The sequence below is a fragment of the Castanea sativa genome, chromosome 7, assembly GCF_040712315.1.
Source record: "Castanea sativa cultivar Marrone di Chiusa Pesio chromosome 7, ASM4071231v1".
In the NCBI taxonomy this organism is placed as follows: Eukaryota; Viridiplantae; Streptophyta; class Magnoliopsida; order Fagales; family Fagaceae; genus Castanea; species Castanea sativa.
In genome coordinates this window covers 6,369,967-6,388,103 of record NC_134019.1, presented here as the reverse complement: position 1 = coordinate 6,388,103, position 18,137 = coordinate 6,369,967, and the positions used below count along the sequence as shown (strand labels likewise).

Below are 18,137 nucleotides of genomic sequence, written 5' to 3'. Positions count from 1 at the left end.
TGACGAGGGGGTGCCTCCACCAGAAAGACATGATGATTTCTCAGAACAAATTGAATTTTTATCGGTTGATGAGGGCCCAATAATTTGTTAGAAATAATTGAGTTCTTATTGTTGGAGAAGAAGACAATGCTAAAGAAAGAATGGACCATTGTCCATGGACCATGGTCCACACTACACACACTTCTAGTCTGAGTGGTCTGAGCAGATGGAGTTGCCGGGTCTTCTTTAAAAAAAAAAAAAAAAAGACTTGCTGAAATAGGACAACATTAGAAGACTATTGACCATTGTGAATGGCTCTCACACTTCACACGCTAGCACTAGACAACATTAGCAGCCAGGATTTGCTCTTGCTTATTATTACTTGCAGCTGCCTCTGAGCACTCTTAAAATCCCATTACAAAGCCAACTTCTGCCACTTTATGGATTGCTCCACCTTCTCACACTTCACAAGCTAGTAACACCATTTGGTGAAAATCTTTTGCTTCTCTCAAGCAAAAAAACGTAAGAAAAAGAAATTTACCTTATTTGTCTAATCTGTTTCCCATTTCTCCAGGGATCAAGATTCAGATTTTCCTGTTTAAGTTGGCTGGGCCTACACGTAGTTTAAAGGCTGATTCTCTATTTCGGACATCGTTTCCTTGATAAGCTTTAGTTATGAATTCTCATTCACATCAGCGAGGGAATGGTGCGGGGTTAGTTTCCTTAGCTCTTGACATCATTTTTTTTACCTCATCTATTGTGTCTTTAATATCTATTCAAAATACTGTAAATCCTTTCAAATTAATTAATCATATTTAGTTAATTATTATTCTTTTTTGCCTCTTTTTATGTTCTAACAATAACACTTGTCTTTTTTTACTAGTCTAACATATTTCTAAATTGGTTACTATTAGGAATCCGTTTGGGATGAGCAACTTATCTACAATTTTAGTTTATTTTTATTATTATTTATGAGTCTTATTGTACTTTTTGATATTATTTATAAATCTTACTTTTGCTATATTTTGAAGATAAATTTAGCATTTTAGCAAAATGCCTACACCAATACGAATGCGCAAGTGTAGGATATGTGGTTGGAAAAAATACCAAGGGGTCAATGATATTGCTACTCATGAGTACACTTACTTTTGTTATTTGAAAGATTAAAAAATAACTAATATACTTTGTAGTGGGCTTTGGGGTTGTGGCTGCCTTTATATGTTATTATTATTATTTTGTGAAGTGGTGTCCAAAAGTTGGTAAGTTAGGGTATGTTTAGTAGTGGTGTATAAATATTCTTGTTCAAAATGATGTGAAAATTGTGGTTTAAAAATTGTTATAAAAACCAGTGTGGCCGATACCGTACCAGTATCGGCCGGTACATACCGTACCAGCTAGTGTACCCGTACCAGTACACTTTTATATTGTACCGAAAAAAATACCAGCTGTACCGGCCATACCGGCCAATTTCGGGCAATACCGGCCGATACCGGGCGTACCGGCCGGTACAGAAAAAAACTTTTTTATTTTTTATTTTTTTAGTTTTGTAATTTTTGAATTTTTGTAAAGGCATAATGGTAACTTATTTACATTAACTTCTTAGTATTATTTGTTTTCTTATTATGCAATGAACAACTAAGCTTTCTCTTTTTTATATTGTGTTTTTTTTTTTCTCTTTTATTTGATACTAAAATCTAACACTATAAATAATTTGTTCTGAATTGAAGTAATGTTTTATAATAAACCTTTATATTTACTATAATATAAGTGAAATATTATATATTTATAAACATGGTTCTAGAGATTTTGGTGTGTGTGTGTGTATATATATATATATACACAAAATAACGGTAAACCCGAAACGGTACACCGGTATTGACCGGTATCCGAAATATATTGTATCGGTGGCCAAACCGGTACAGTCTCCGGTACGGTATTGACTTTCTTGATAAAAACACGTGTTTAAAATACTTACAATGGAAAAAATGTGTTTGATACCATATTTCAAATAACATATTTTAAAATATGAAATATATATATATATATATATATATATATATATATATATATATATATATATATATATATATATATATATATATATATATAATTGTGTGTTTGGTATGTGTATGTGTTTTTTTTTAAAATAATTAGAAAAAATACTATTTTATTTAAGGAGAGAGAAAAAGAAAGGATAAGAGAGGAGAGAAGGACAAAGTGATGAGCTTGTGAGAGAAAAGAAAGAAAAAAGAAAGAGTTTCGTCTTGTCAATGGGCCCCACAATTAACTTTTTTACAAAAAGAACATTTAACAGCTTAATTGAAAACTAAAAACTGGTATAAATGAATTTTGAAAATACATGTTTTTTTTTTTTGGGTAGAAAGGAAACTGCATTAACCAAACAAAACTAAAAAGGAATACAAGGATCAGGTATGGCCCTGTTATAAAACATGCCATTCTTGTCCGAGCTTAAGAGCTCCAAGAGATCCCCAGGCGGATCTTGATACAACAAAAAAGGACTTTCAATTTCAGTCCCTATCCTAGCCAAACAGTCAACACAAGAATTTACTTCTCGGTACCAATGCTTGATCCTGACATGGCCTAACTGTGAGATCAACTACCTGCTGTCTTCAAGCAGAGGCAGAACAACAAGATTAGTATTAGAAGACGAGAAACCCTAAACCCTAAACCCTATACATGTTTTAAACAACCTAATTCGAGAACTATGACTCAAACACTCTTGATAAAAAAACTCCTACCAAACACACATTTCTTTTTGGGGTTTACAGTTTTCAGTGTTTAAACATTAAAAACTATTGTTTGAGCTTACATACCAATGTTTAATGATTTACTATTATTCAATTTTTTTAGTTACAATGAACAATTATAAAATTATTTATTTAGATAATTTTATAATTATTAATTAATTAATTAATTAATTATGTCATCAATTCGATCATTGAGACTCTGGTCCAACCATAAAACTGAGAACCATTTTCTATTCTGATAGTTTGACTGTACCATTTTTTAAAACTATGGGCACAATAGTCAATTATTTTAAATGGAATGGACTCTCTCGTTTCTCCTTTCTCATTTCACACCACCATAGAATCGAATAGATGAATAGATGTAGTTACTTCTACTAGTTAGAGTTGGGCTCTCCGATATTAACATTCCACTGAAAAGCCATTAAGAAAACCGCCGGAGGGGAGGGGGGAGGGGGGGGGAATTTATGGTATTGTATTTTTGGGGTTCTTTTGCATCGTACAGCTGGGATGCACGGACGCGGCACCGGAGGTGCCGCACTCGCGTCCGACGCGGCGGGACTCGCCGATGCGCGAGGGACGCCGCTACTCGCGCGTCAGTGCCGCGTCGGCCACGTGGCATCTTATTTTTCCCGCCGACTCGCGCCGAATCGAGCCGATTCGGCCAGAATCGGCCAGAATCGGGCTGTTTCGGCCGTATCGGCCGGCGACCGAAACGGCCGAAACAGGCCCGAAATGGCCGAAACAGGCCTCGAATCATGCTGCAACAACCGAAATCGGCTCTAAATGAGACCCAAAAACCCTAAATCTATCATTCCTTAATTTTATTTTGAATATTTGTTACTTCTTTTGTGTTTTCTTTTTGGTTTTGTGTTGTGTTTTGTGTTTCTTGCTTTTTTCTTTCTTTGTTTTGTGAATCAAGGCATAGTAAATTAGTAATATATTTTTTAAGAATATTTTAATAGTAAAAATATATAGAAAATATAAATAAAAATATTTTTAATAATTTTTTAATTGCCGAGTCCCGCCGCACCCGCACCCACTTTTTTCAAAAATTACTGAGTCCCGCACCCGTACCCGCACCCGCACCCGCACCCATGCTTCATAGTCGTACAGAAGATAAGAGTAATATAAACTAATTTTATGTTTGCCAATTGCCATGCTTTTTGTTTAGGATAAATGATATCGAAGAGCAGGCTTCAGAGGATGGCAAAGCTGTAGCAGTGAAAGAATCTACGACGGAAAAGACAAGTTCGGACTCAGGAGGGAATTCTCTTCCATGGGATTGGAATAGAATAATTAAATGGGTAAATTCTCTCCCATGGGATTGGAATATAATAGTTATATTGGTGCGCATGATCGCATTATCACTGGAACCCTTGTTCTTGTATGGTCTTATGATCAATGAATACAAGAAATGCGTTGAGATAGACAGAAGGTTGGGGATCACAGCTATAGTTTCGCGATCTTTCCTTGATATCAGTTACCTAGTGCTGCGATTTCATACTGGGTTTTTAGGCGGCCTATTTCGGAAATATAGAAGAAAATTAAAAAATAAGTTACACAGAGAAAGAAAAGGAGCCGCGTCAGGACAAATGGAGACCATGGCCCCCACTGGCCCAATCGACTCCTCCCACTCAACACCTGTTAAAGGTAAATATCAACATAATTACGTGCTATCTAAATTGTAATCTACCTAATATCTCTCCAATAAAAATAAATAAATAAATAAATAAAATGAACCTAGTTAGATAATAATAACAACATAAGAAAAAAAAAATAATGATATCAACAATCCAAACTACCCCCAGGTTTTTTTACTAAATATTTATTCTAAGTTGCTTTCTTGATCTTATATATGTTGCATGTACAGGTGTCCACGTGTGTGTTTTTTCTTCTTCAAAATTTTGATGGAATGGTAGAAAATATGATGTACACGCACATATATATAATTTTTTTTTATAAAAATTATTCACCATTTCTTTTTGAATGGTACCAAATGGTTGATAGTGATTTAAAGATAAAGATCTACCAACTTGTTTATAAAGTGATTGTAATTATGCTTAATAGTTACTCTTATGGAAAATGATTGTTTAAAGGACTGCTTGATTTTGTTCATTGAAAGGAAAATTACCCTGAGTTTAATATAGAATCAATTATATCATAAATGATTTCCTGTATTTAAAAGAGCGTCAAATTTCTTTTTGATAAATGATTGATTGAAATGCATTGAGTAATAATTATTTTTCTTTTTGATAAATGACTGATTGAAATGCATTGAGTAATAATTATTTGTCTTTTCATTTGTTTATATATTGTTATATTGAATTGTTACTAGTTTTATTTTTTTCATAGTATTTAGTAATGCATCTTATGTGCATTTGGGACTAGCTTATAAACTAGCATTTTGTTTTTTAGTGTTGTTTGGGAACAACTTATTTAAATTTTTGAAAAAAATGTGTTAAAATATACTTGTACTTTAAAAAAGTAAAGAAAAAAAAAGAGGCTTTCAAAAGCTGTACAAAAAAAAAAAAAAAAAAAAAAAAAAAAAAAAAAAATAGCTTATAAGCTAGTCCCAAACACACTCTAAGAGATCGTTTGGGATGAGCTGAAATTTTCAACTTATTTGCAATTTTAGCTTATTTTTGCTACTATTTATGGGTCCTATTTTTTGATACTATTTATGGGTTTTATTGTACTATTCAACGTATTTTTCAACTTTTCTTCTACATTTTCAGCTAAAAGTTCTTAGCTTTAGCTAAATAAATTGCTCCCAAATAGACCCTAAGTATATATTTAATTCTTAATTAAAAAATAATTATTTATAATTTTGCTCCCTGAAAACTAAAATCCTGGTTCCTTTATGCAGATCTCAGAAAATATTTCTTGCATCAACACCTTCTATTTGACATTTTAGTTTTTCTTCCCATCCCACAGGTAATGAAGTAGACTAAAGCTAAATTCTTGGTTGCAAAATACATTTTTCACATCTTCTTGTAGTTTGGGACTAACAAAAGCACATTCATTTAAACGGAAATTTAACGACACAAAAATGTAACATAGTTCAACAAATCACATGTTTTCATTCACATGCAACAACAGTTAAAATTTATTATCAATGATAAGTATTACACATTTGATAAATTTTTATAGACCCCACTTACGAACTTACAAGTATCAATGCACTCACAATCCTTTAAAAAACACAAATTAACCTAAATCTCATTAAGTTCAAAACAAATTCTCAATTATTTTATTGGGAAAAAGAGTCAATTAATAGATATAACACACAACAGACTATTTCCTTGCCCCCTGTTTGTTCGAATTCCTTGCCCTTCCCCTAGAATCCACTCTGCGTTGAAGGAGCAGCCAGTCGCTTCCTGAGCAGCTGAAAGCATAAAATTTAGCAACAACCTAGAATCAAAATACCAATTTTTCATTGGATATTTTGTATATCTAAATAAGTTGTAGTACAAGTTTGATCCCACTTTGGTAGTGGAATAATGTCGTTTGATTCCTCTTTGCAAGTTGAAAAGTGTTATTATCTCTTTAGAAGAGATAGTGTGAAAGAAATGATCGAAAATCAAGTGGAAAATGCATTTATAATGTTTGGATAGATGTTGAGTTGATTGAAATTGTGTTTTCGAATGATTGAACATCTAACAAATGTCTTACGAGAGTTTTTGTCTGAAACTCGATAGAGACTCATTGACCAAATGTCTTATGAGATTATGCAATTTTTTTTTTTTTTTTTACGAAGTTATTGCCAAGAGTTGCACCATTTCATATTTAAACATTTATGAATATTTGGAGATTGTTTTTACCATTTTTTTTTAGCCCTTTTAACATTTATTTCTGAATTTTCATGGTCTATATATAATGTATAAACTCTCATTATTCTCCCTAACAAAAAATTTTAGAAACACTAGGTATTCTCCAAAGTTGCAATTTGTAAAATCCAATAGGATTGGTTGTATGTTGGGGGCAAGTTTACAATAACCCTTTAGCTACTTGAGTATGAGAGAAAATAGTATCTAAGGAAAGCAATTTTGTCATACCTCCAAGCCATTGCAGTGGAGTCGAGCTTGATATCGAGGCAGCAGATTCAACAGCTCTTTAGTAGTTGTGTCTTCAATATATTCCATTTGTTTATGAATATGAACGCACTTAAACTAAGACTCAAATACATAAAAAGTGCGTTTTGAATCTTTTGATTCAGATTATGCCAAAGTACAAAAATATGACCCAAACAATACTCAATGTGTTCACCCATACAAATAAACAAAAAATCACGCTCCTGTATCTTTCGACCAAAAATCCAGTAAGTTATCTATCAACCTCCAAACACAATCACGTTTTTTGCATATGTTTCAATTCTTTAATTACTTATTAATAGCAATGCCTAGATACCGCTCTAACACATTATAAGTTTCTTTTAATCGAATTACGCCAATGTACAAAAATATGATCTGTATCTTTTGACCACAAAAATAAACAAAAAATCATGCACCTGTATCTTTTGACCACAAAACCAATAAGATATCTGTCAACCTCTAAACATAATCACTTTTTTTTTTTTGCATATATTTAATTCTTAATTACTTATTAATTGCGGTGCCTACATACGGCTATAACACCTAATTTTTAATGGACAAATAATACTAATTCTTTTATGAGGAAAACTAAATTATTTCTTTGACAAATAAAACATTTTTCTTCCACAACAAAAGGGTTCAAATAGAATAATTATAAGTTTAAAGCAGAAATTCGAAGCAATTTCTTATACACCCGTACTATCTTCTTTGAATTAACATTGTCCTACACATAATTAGATTTTATTTAGTGCCTCTAATGACGGAACTACTTGTAATTTGTTCAGGTGGTAATGTTATGCATACTCTTAGACGTGAGAGCCATGAAATCTTTAAAAACATTACAGATCTTAAACATTTTTATTTTCTTCCAATATTGGCCAAGAGTTTTTCAAATTTACCTACCAAGGAAGGATCTGGGATCAAATCATGAGATACTTGGTGGAAGGCTATGGGTCCTAGGTCCACTGGATTTCTTTCTATACATCATTGCCGGCCATGTAAGTTTGATTGTGTAGAATTTTCATATTCATGAAATTTAATCTTGGCAAGTGTGCAAGTGTTGAACCCATCTCTCTCTCTATCTCTCTCTAGAGAGGGATGGGTTCATTTTTTTTTTTGAGGAGTTGGGTTAAATTTAGATCTCAGGGACAGTATTTAGATACTATTACTTAGATTTCCTTCTTAAAATTAAGTAGTTTCGTATCTTAAGAGATCATAATCACATGTCAAGACCGGTTTCATGTAAGTGCACCATTGTTGTTAAAAGTGCGCCTATGCTCAAAGCTCAAAGCCCCAATCTCTCAAAGCTTTGTGAGGCCAAAAAATATATCAATGAAGCATGCCTTATGCATGTTGTTTTGGATCTTTTTGAAGAAGAATAAAGCACGCATAGGCCTGTTTTTATTTTATTTTATTGCTAAAAGATATGAATCATCAAAATTAAATGTTTGATCTTGAAAGAAATAACATGGACCAATGATTTACTACACAACTATTATCTTTAGGGCGTTGTATTACACAAATTATTTTTTTTATTTATGTGTCATAAGATAGGTTAATTTACAATTCTTGTGCTTTTTGATCTTTGACTTTTAGATGCATGTTGATTGAACTACATACATCATTTGATCATAATATCATGGTTATGTACTTTTATAAAGCACAAGAGAAATATAGAAAATATTATGTATAAAACTTTTTATGACTAGATTATTATGATATTGACCATTGATAATTGTTTTCAATTTATTATATAAAAATTTTAAGAATTGAAATAACTTAGGTAAAAATTGAATTTACAAACATTATACAATTGACTTCCCTTATAGGTCAAAAATAGAAATTTTGGAAATTATTATTTTTTGGAAAAATTTTAGCTACAAAATAGGAGGTGAATTTTGACAAATCCAATATTGAATTACATTTTCTTCTTACACCTTTCTTGCTTAAAAAATTTCTAGAAAATAAAAAATTAATAACTATATCATTTATAAATTGTTTAAATTGCAAGTTTTTATAGTTTAAAATTATGAATAAAATATAAGTTTATATCATATTGTAAATAATATTCAATGGGCACAAATTTGACATGTATATTAAGAGCATAAAGAACATGCAATCCAATTGTTAGATTTTTAAAATATGTATTATTGTTAATTTTTTTAGCTTAACTTTGTCATTTTTTTTAATAATATGTTACGGATATTTCTATTAGAAGTTATGAATTATTATATTTTAAAATTGTGTGTTTCACTTCAATAAAGCGCTCTTTTTGTGCTTAGGCTGCAAAAGGCCTATGCGCTTAATTAAGTGTGCTTGCCGCTTTTAGCAACATTGAAGTGCACTTTACCTTTAAACTATTTCTTTGATATTTTTTAATCTAGTGATTCGATTAATGCTCATGAACTATTATTTTGATTGTTGTAACCTCAAGATTTGTTTTTTGAAAAGTATTTAGAGATCAAACGGTCAAAATCACAGTCTTGTCTTAGAGAAATGAGGTGGTGATGATATGCAAATGTAATGCAAGTGAAGTTAAATGAGAGGTGCAAAATGGGGTGTATACACTTGCTAGTATCTTTGAGATGTATTTAAAGTCCAAGACATTTGCCCTGGACGACTAATGAAGATCTACAAGGTTTGAAATCTCAATACATAGTCTACACATAATCAATCACTTGAGATGTTGAGAAATAGCTTTCTAAATTTGATTGATCAAGAATCCTGCATATAGAGTCCTAATTTAGCTTAATCAGCCATCCAAGCTTTGACCCCATAGCCAAGGTATAAAAGAAAACCTAGAGGACATGAACTTAGACTTTTGGAGAGCTACAGATTGTATATCTAGGGTTAGGGTTAACCAATTCCTCTCAAAGCATCACCCAATGATCAAGGATTCAAAACTTGGTGATCAAGTTGAAGTTGCTGCAATAAGAACACAGTCAAGTTGCTATGAAGAATCTTCAAGAGGTTCTTGAATTTGTAAGCTGAACGTTCATGTGAAATAGAGTTCATGATAGAAGAGTCAATGGTCATGGAGTTGAGTATAGACATGTAACTAAGTACTTCATGAGATATCAATAGATTTATGGCGAAGTATTTTTTACAACTTTCATTCTATTATAGTGGCTCTGTTTCCTTGGGGTTGGTAGTAAACTCCCAGAGAGTTTTTCGTATATAGGGTTGTTCTTTGTAACTATATTGTCAATGTTATTTATTTTCTACAATTCGTTATTTTGCGATATGGTTGCATATTGTGATAAATCACAAACAATATTACTCGAGCATAATTGGCTAATTAAGTAAATTTAGCATTAATACTGGAATTTAGTGTATTAGTTCATATCTTTTGAATTGTCCTCTCTTCTTCTTTTTTCTTTTAATTATTATCGTTTTAGTTGAAATAGTTATTACATTTGGTTATGATATCTACAAAATTTACTGATGTTAAATGATTTGCTCGTCTTTTAGGTATTAGGAGCCTTTTGGTATTGTTTCTCTATTCAACGAACTGTGGCTTGCTGGTACAGGGCGTGTGAAAATCATGATGGATGTGTCCGAAATTCTTTTTATTACTGCGACCACAACTTTGGCTATCACTCTGCTTTAGATGATTTTTGCCCTAAAAATATGCCAAATGCAGAGCTCTTTGATTTTGGAGTATATCTCGATGCTCATCAGTCTTATATCTTAGAGTCCAAAAATATTCCACAAAAAATATTCTACTGTTTCTGTTGGGGCATGCGACATCTGAGGTTTGCACATATATTAGACTCTGTACAATTCCATATTAAGATTCACTATTAGTTTCCTAGGTGGTTTATACCATAGCATTTATCCACTATGGAGACTTGGATTTCGTGCTCAGCATACAGACCTCCATACTTGATGTTAAAACTGTTACCCTGGTAGATGAGTATCAGCAAAGTGGCTCATGACTTCTCTGATTGCCAAAAGCATTGTCATTACTCTACGTCTTGCATATTAGGATTGCAGGGCCTAAAACCTATGCTTGTAACCTAGTGGATTCATGCATTCGCGTGTGTACACACACATATATTTCTATATTCTCTAAACTTATTCATTCCCTATAAAATTTTGTAAATTCATTGTAGTTATAAATTTTCAAGATTAGCATCTTATGCATTATAGTTGTGCCACTTTTGCAGTTCTTTTGGTTCAAACCTCCGAACAAGTAACGATGTATGGGAAAACTGCTTTGTACTTTGCGTTACTATCTTTGGCTTGTTACTATTTCTATATTACATGGGAAATTTTCAGGTGCGAATCCAATTCTTCTATTTATTTATTTTTATTATTATTAATGTTAGGCTCTTAGTTGTACAATTATAAAGCAGAGAGACAGTGGTTTCTAAATAGGAAGAATGAAACCCCATAATTTTAAGTAATATACTAATCATCCTACTATATTATTACATTGATACGATTGTCAATCTCATAATGCTGTTTTATATTTCTGTCATTTGTCGTTGTTGCTCTCATTTTTACTATTGTTGTTAATTGTTATTTTTATTGAAAGAAATATATTTTATATAAAAAAAATATTAGATCTGATTTTTATTAGGAAAAATCATTGTTGTTAAAAGCGCACTTTAAGCAGGCTTAAGCTCAGAGCTCGAAGCCCCAAGGCTCTAGCTCTTTTTGCCTCAAAAGCTAAGCCCATTCAAAGAAGCACGCTTGAGGTGTGCTTTTTCAAAAAGCTCAACGTGCGTTTTTTGGAGTTTTTTTATATTTTTCTAAAAAAAAAAATCAAAACTTAGTTAAAGCTATAGGATCTTGACATTATTGGTACAAACCATTGATTTTGTATATTTTTAGTGTAAATTACTTATAAAATAAAAAATATTTTGAGTGTAACTTGTCCTACAACCCAACCCACAACCTCCCAATTCTTGTCTATTTTTATTTTTTCTCCTTGAAACAGTAACCCACCTAGCTCCTTGGTACCAATTACCATGTTGCAATGTCCTCATATTCTTAGTTCATTCATGAAAAAAAAAGAAAAAGAAATGTATGATATAATATATGTGGTAATTGTTTAGTTACTTTAGTGGTTGATTTTGGCCATAGCAAACTAATTCTTCTAGAGTTTTAGTCATTACGTGATTAAATTATTAACTAATATTACTAATTAGTCATAGGGCATTATAGATATAGGAGATTTAAGAAAGGATATTACATGGAAGTACTTATATCTAGCTTATCCAAAAAAATAAAATGACTTGACTTGCAATTTTTGTGTTAAAATTGCAAAAGTAGGGTATATCTAAATGTTATATGAATTATATAAAAAAATTTATTTCAATTTATATGATAATTTGATCATTTGATTGTTACATTTCTTATTAATAATATTTTTAAAATTTTTAAAATTATTTTTTTAAAATGTGCGCTTCACTTTGATTAGGTGCGTACTTGCGCTTTGCGCCTAGGCTCCAAGAGCCCTTTGTGCTTAAGTGCGCCCCTTGCTTTTACCAACACTGGGAAAAATGGAATATTTCATGGAAACACTAAACATGTTGTTTTTATTAAAAGAAAAATAAAGATTTTTATAAAAAAGATTCAGATCTGGTTTTTGTTAGGAAAATAGAATGTTTTATGAAAATAGATTCAGATCTGGTTTTTGATATGCAAAAGAGAATGATTTTGAAAGTGAATTTCCAAATCTGATTTTTTATATGAAAAAGAAATATTTTTTCAAAGAAAATTTCAAATCAGATTTTTAATCATGAACATATAAGTTATAACATCTTTATGAAAATATATTCATATATGGTTTTTAATATGTAAATGTAAGATGTGTCTTTTTGAAGGTTGGTATATGCTTTTATTCCTAGAATTTTAAGAAATGTGTTGCAAATATATATATCGTAAAGACTCTTTTTTTAAAATCATATATATTGTAAGGACTTGGCCACAATTTTGACATTCTTTTGTCTCATATTTTTTTATTTTTTAGTGTAGTCACTTGGGAAACATTGAGTTTGAATTATATTAGATGGCTTGTATTTTAGACTTAATTTAGACATGCTTATTTTTCCAACTTTCATATTTATTTTATGGCTTCTCAAACTTATTTTAATATATAGATTTTTTTTTTTAACAATGTAGTTCAATTGATAACCCATTAGTTGAACCAATGACCAAATGGCCAAACTCTTAGACTAGGTTAATGTCCTATCCAAAATTAATAATTATCCCATCACATGAGTTTGGATGTTTAGTAAAGTAGATGAAATTGTCTTGGAATTCTTCTCTTCAAACATAACCATCTAGGAATCACACAACATTTATTGTCTTTGGTCTTCCCAAATGCCTTGGAACCTCATAATATTTATTATTTTGGTCTTTATCAAAGATTCTATTTAAAAAAAAAAAAAAATCCAAGACCAATCTAATTTTATTATGCCATCAAACCTTCTCTCTTTTTATTTTTTATTTTTTTTATCAGAGAAATATTACTATGCTACACTTCTCAAATTTAGGGTAATGAGCGTTTTTTTTTTTCATTAGTGGATCTCCCACTTAAGATGTGTTTGCAACAACTTTTTCAAAAAAAGCAAAAAAAGAAGATGTGTTTGGAACAAGGAGGTGTATGCTTGTAAAATTGTAGTATATTGTAAGATATGCCACAGTTAACTTACTAGCATAAGTGGGACAGATATACTTGCAGCGGCGGATAACTTCAAAATCAAAAGCAGAAGGTACATTCTAGTACAACTTTTTTCTTTCAAGTATTAACTTTTTTTCTAAGTACAACTTTTTTTAAAATCCTAGATTTTCCTTGTCAAAAACTAAAAAGATAAGTTGTACCAAACAGCTGCGAAAAGAAAAGAAAAAAACATTAAATTGTGGATTGAAAATAAAAAGCTCCGGACGGATACAAGCAATGAAATTACTAAGATCATGGAAAAGAAATTTCACGAAGAAGAAGATATTTATGTGGAGATCCTGATCTCTGAACTTCCTTCACAACTTCAAAGCGATGTCAAGAACCAAATCTGCTTTGATCCGCTACAGCGCGTGAGTTTCTTCACCTCTATAAATTTGCTAAATAACTGTTTGTCCCGTGCATATTGAATATGCCATTGAATGGTATTATAAATATCATCCAACAATAAAATTGAAGGATTATATTATTATAAGTGGTGGCTGTATATGTAACTCAGGGTGGTCACAGGACTACCCACTTGCCAACACACACACACACACACTAAACTAATCTATTTTGACTAACTTAATAAAAATATTGATCACCCTAATTTGAGAATTACAAAAATTTCGATTCAATAAAAATAAGAGTAATGTTACATTTATAACATTTTTACAATAATTTTACAATAAATTTTATGTGATAAGCGAAAAATGGTTACTAATTCTAATTTGAGCCCAATATTGACATCAATTTATAACCCACTAATAACAAATTGGTGCATACAATTTTTATAAAAAATGTTGTAGATTTAGCATTATTCCAAAAATAATTTTGGCTCCTCAAACATAATTCTTAATCACTTAAAAAAAAACCCACTTAAATGACAAAAAAAAGCCCAAATGGCAACAAAAATAACCCAAACAACAACTAGTAAACAAATTATTCAACAAAAAACCTATTCAAAAAGAAAAAATAAAAATAGTCATTCAAATTTGTAACTCTTTCAACTTATTTTATAAAAATAATCCCTAATTTCATAGGTTCTTTGGTAGTGTTGGCAGTTATGTTTTTTTTGGTTTTGCAATCACAATAATTTTGCTATCCTCAGCAAACCAAGTCGTAGTTGTAACAAATATCATCCATTTTTTTTTTCTATTATCATTTCAATTCTCTTACTTTATTACTCTAATCGCAGCATTCTCAATTCCTACTTTATTTCTTATTAGTACATTTCTTTCTTTTTCTCTTTGTTAGTTGGAAAAAAATTGTAATAATTCATGTTTTTTCGTGTTTTATATATATATATATATATATATATATATATATATATATATATATATATATATATATTCAAGTTATCTCTTTATTAATTTTTTTATAATTTAATTTTCTTAAGTGATGACCCTAAAAAATTTCCTAGAGCTACCACTAATATGAGCATCTTGTTTTATAAATAATATGAGCATCTTGCATACCTTTATTATCTACAAAAGTTAGAAAAAGTTTTTGTCCATTATATATTCAAATCTTTTTTTTTTTGTTTAATGTGGAGATCAATATAATTTGGTTGAATAAGTGTTTGACAAGTGTGTGAGGCATCTGTGTTTGATACATATCAAATATTGGAATACCCACTCTAGAGGTGCCTATACCAAATATATACATATATGCATATTTTTATCAGGACAAAGTTTATCTACAAATTAGTCTACAAAAATACCCATTAAATTTTTCATATATCTTTTTATTGAATGTCAATTTTGAAAATTTAACTGATGTACTTTATGTTATTAACATGCCTGTCAAATTTCATTCAAATCTAATGTTTTTACTATTTGATTAATAAACTAACTTTTTATGCAAAATTTTATATCATAAATGCTTAAAATTTAAACATTTCATTGATGACATATCTATCGATCTTTGATATTTTTCAAATTTTGCAAACATGAAAGATATAATAAAAACGTGCAATCTAAAGCTTGATTTTCAAAATTCGCACCCGATAAAAAAAATATTGCCCGGAGTTTGAAAATTTTCTTTCCAAATTAGTTTGGATTTAGAATCTCATTTTTTTCTCCCATATGTGTGTTTGTTTCTTAATAAATAAATTGAAAAAAAAAAAAAAAAAGAATTTTTGGTCTTCTTCAATGATGCACGTCATTGTCACATAATATCCTTACAATTATAATAAAAAAGTTAGCCTTAAATTCTCACTATCTCTCTCTCTCTCATTTTCTTAACAATAAATAATTTTCATCTCATGTGATTTGAATATAAATTTTTATAGCTCTTTTCTAATTAGAAATTAGACCATTCACGTTAAAAGAGTTAAAAATTTTAACTTTAAATAAAACAAAAATTTACTTTATTTATTTTAATACTTTACTTTACATTATACCTCCTATTAAAGTTTTTATTTTTTTTACCACTTCATTTAAATATTCTTTATTTATTTGTTTGTTTTTTATCCTTAGTCTCCCGTCTTTCTCTATCTTCTATTCTTCTCCTGCATCTCTTTCTCTTCTCTTATCTGCCGCCCAAATCCACTGCCACCATCTACCACCACCACCGGTTTAAAAAAAAAACATAAAACAAGAAACCACAACCCACTGCCAGCCACCACCGGGAAAAAAAAAGACCATTAAACTTCAACCACAAACGAAAAAAAAGCAAGCCGTTGGAGGGGAAAAAAAAACCCCATAAAACTTCAACAACAAACAAGAAAACAAGCAACTTGCTGGAGGAAAAAAAAAAACCTACAAACTTCAACCACAACCACTACCAGCCACCACCATCGGAAAAAAAAAAAAAAAAAAAAAAAAAAAAAAAAAAACCCACAAAACTTCAACCATCATGAACCCACCATAACCCATTCCAAAATCAACCCAACCACAAATCCATGAACCCACAGTCACCCATAATCACGATTGAACCACCGAGACCCACAACCACAATTAGAACCACCATAACCCACAACACAGCCAAGAGATTGAGAGAAGAGAGAAAATGAGAGATTAGAGGAATTTTGAGAGTGAGAGATGAGAGGAATAAAAAAAAGTAAGGAAATGAAGGAGATGGTATAATAAAGACACTGGGTCTGTGAGGGAGGAGAATAAAGAGAGAGACGTTGGGGAGAGTGAGAAAGAAATGAATTTTTAATTGTAAGAAGAGAGATGGTAGTATAAAAAATTTGAGTTTCATATTTAAGTTGATGCTGCATTGAGCTATTATAGATAACAACTTACTGTAGTTAAAAGTTAAAAATTTTAGATGTAACAACTTTGATGTAGTTTGATTTTCATGATTTGAGTTGTTAAAATAACTTTTTAGTTTTTTTCACATTTTTGTTGTGAATGCTTTTAGTTTGTAAAATTGTTAATTTTGTACTAGATAAAAGGGATAACATAAAAATTAATAGTTGCAACTCTATAACGATATATATAGAACTCTAAACTTTATTTGGTGTAGATTAATATATTAAAAAAATTAGTCTATAAAACACTTCTATTTTACTTATTAAAAAAGCTTCTTTTCTTGGTTAGGAAATGGATTTGCACTTCAACTAATAATTTTTTCTTGCTCAGCTCATGATAGAAAAAAACAATAGCTTGGCTAACCCTGAGCATGAAAATTTGTTGTGTGACATCTGCAACTCTCTCAAGCCAGTGTACTACAACGAGCAGTGCTACATTGTTCGGGAGGGAGAGCCTATGGATGCGGTATTCTTGATTACAGACGGCAGTGCATGGGCCTTTCCAAGCAACACTAATGGTGAAGGAATAGGAACTGCCTCCCGACATGCTGAGCGTCTTAAAGCAGGTGACTTCTTTGGAGAAGAACTTTTTGAATTGGTTAGGGAACCTTACTCCCCCAACATGTTCAATCTACCCAAAGTTCCCATTTACTCAAAATCTCTCAAAACCCATACAAAAGTGGAAGCCTTTGCTCTAATGGCCAACGACCTTGCATCGGCGGTTGAAAAAAAACTTCTGAATCCAGCAGAGCCTAATGATATTGTTGAATGCCCAAAGTGTTGGTGCTTCAAGAAAACGCCAAAATTTAGCGGTACCTGACACCATTGTTGCAAAGAAATGGTTTGTACTGATGTCTTTGAATTATGTTTGTTTTTCTAGTGATGGAGGTGCTACTTGTTTGGACTTCGGGTTCTCAATGATAATGGTAAAAGTTAGGAAAAAGACAACGTCTGAAATAATAAACAGTTTGATGCACGCTATTAAATTCAGAAAGGATTGTGTGTAGAACCTTATATTTACACCTTTTGATTCAAACTAGCTTGTAACCGTGTGATGAATATGAATATCTCCATGATAGTGAAAGCACAATTAGTGTGAAAACACTAATACTTGTTCAAACTTTAATTTTAAAATTACAGCTAGGTTGTTTTTACTTTAACTTATCAAAGTGCGGAATAAAAGAATATGCGCAATAAACTGGTAACATTACCTTAAGCCATATTCAACCACAATGGACAATAGAAGAAAAGCTTAGAGAATAGGGAAGAGAGATGCAAACATAAGGTAACACCAAGACGTGTTATTGAAGAGGAAACTGAAAAACTCGGCAAAAAATATTTCTATGCTTCTCTAAGTCAAAATCGAT

At 31.0% G+C, this 18,137-nt stretch overlaps 1 protein-coding gene across 3 annotated transcripts; it reads left to right on the top strand.

Annotated features, from left to right (window-relative positions):
• Nucleotides 1-223: 223 nt before the first annotated feature.
• Nucleotides 224-17,805, top strand: LOC142642411 (cyclic nucleotide-gated ion channel 1-like). Of its 3 annotated transcripts, XM_075816758.1 has the most exons (10): nucleotides 224-467; nucleotides 554-692; nucleotides 3,919-4,397; nucleotides 5,614-5,681; nucleotides 7,624-7,836; nucleotides 10,310-10,593; nucleotides 11,008-11,119; nucleotides 13,521-13,563; nucleotides 13,680-13,882; nucleotides 17,102-17,805. In XM_075816758.1, exons 2-10 carry the CDS (start codon nucleotides 655-657, stop codon nucleotides 17,588-17,590), a joined length of 1,929 nt encoding a protein of 642 aa, XP_075672873.1. In that variant the 5' UTR covers nucleotides 224-467; nucleotides 554-654; the 3' UTR covers nucleotides 17,591-17,805. The 3 variants fall into 3 exon arrangements, with proteins under 3 accessions (XP_075672873.1, XP_075672874.1, XP_075672875.1); XM_075816760.1 differs by having other exon boundaries at nucleotides 225-685; XM_075816759.1 differs by lacking the exon at nucleotides 7,624-7,836 and having other exon boundaries at nucleotides 224-692.
• Nucleotides 17,806-18,137: the final 332 nt, after the last annotated feature.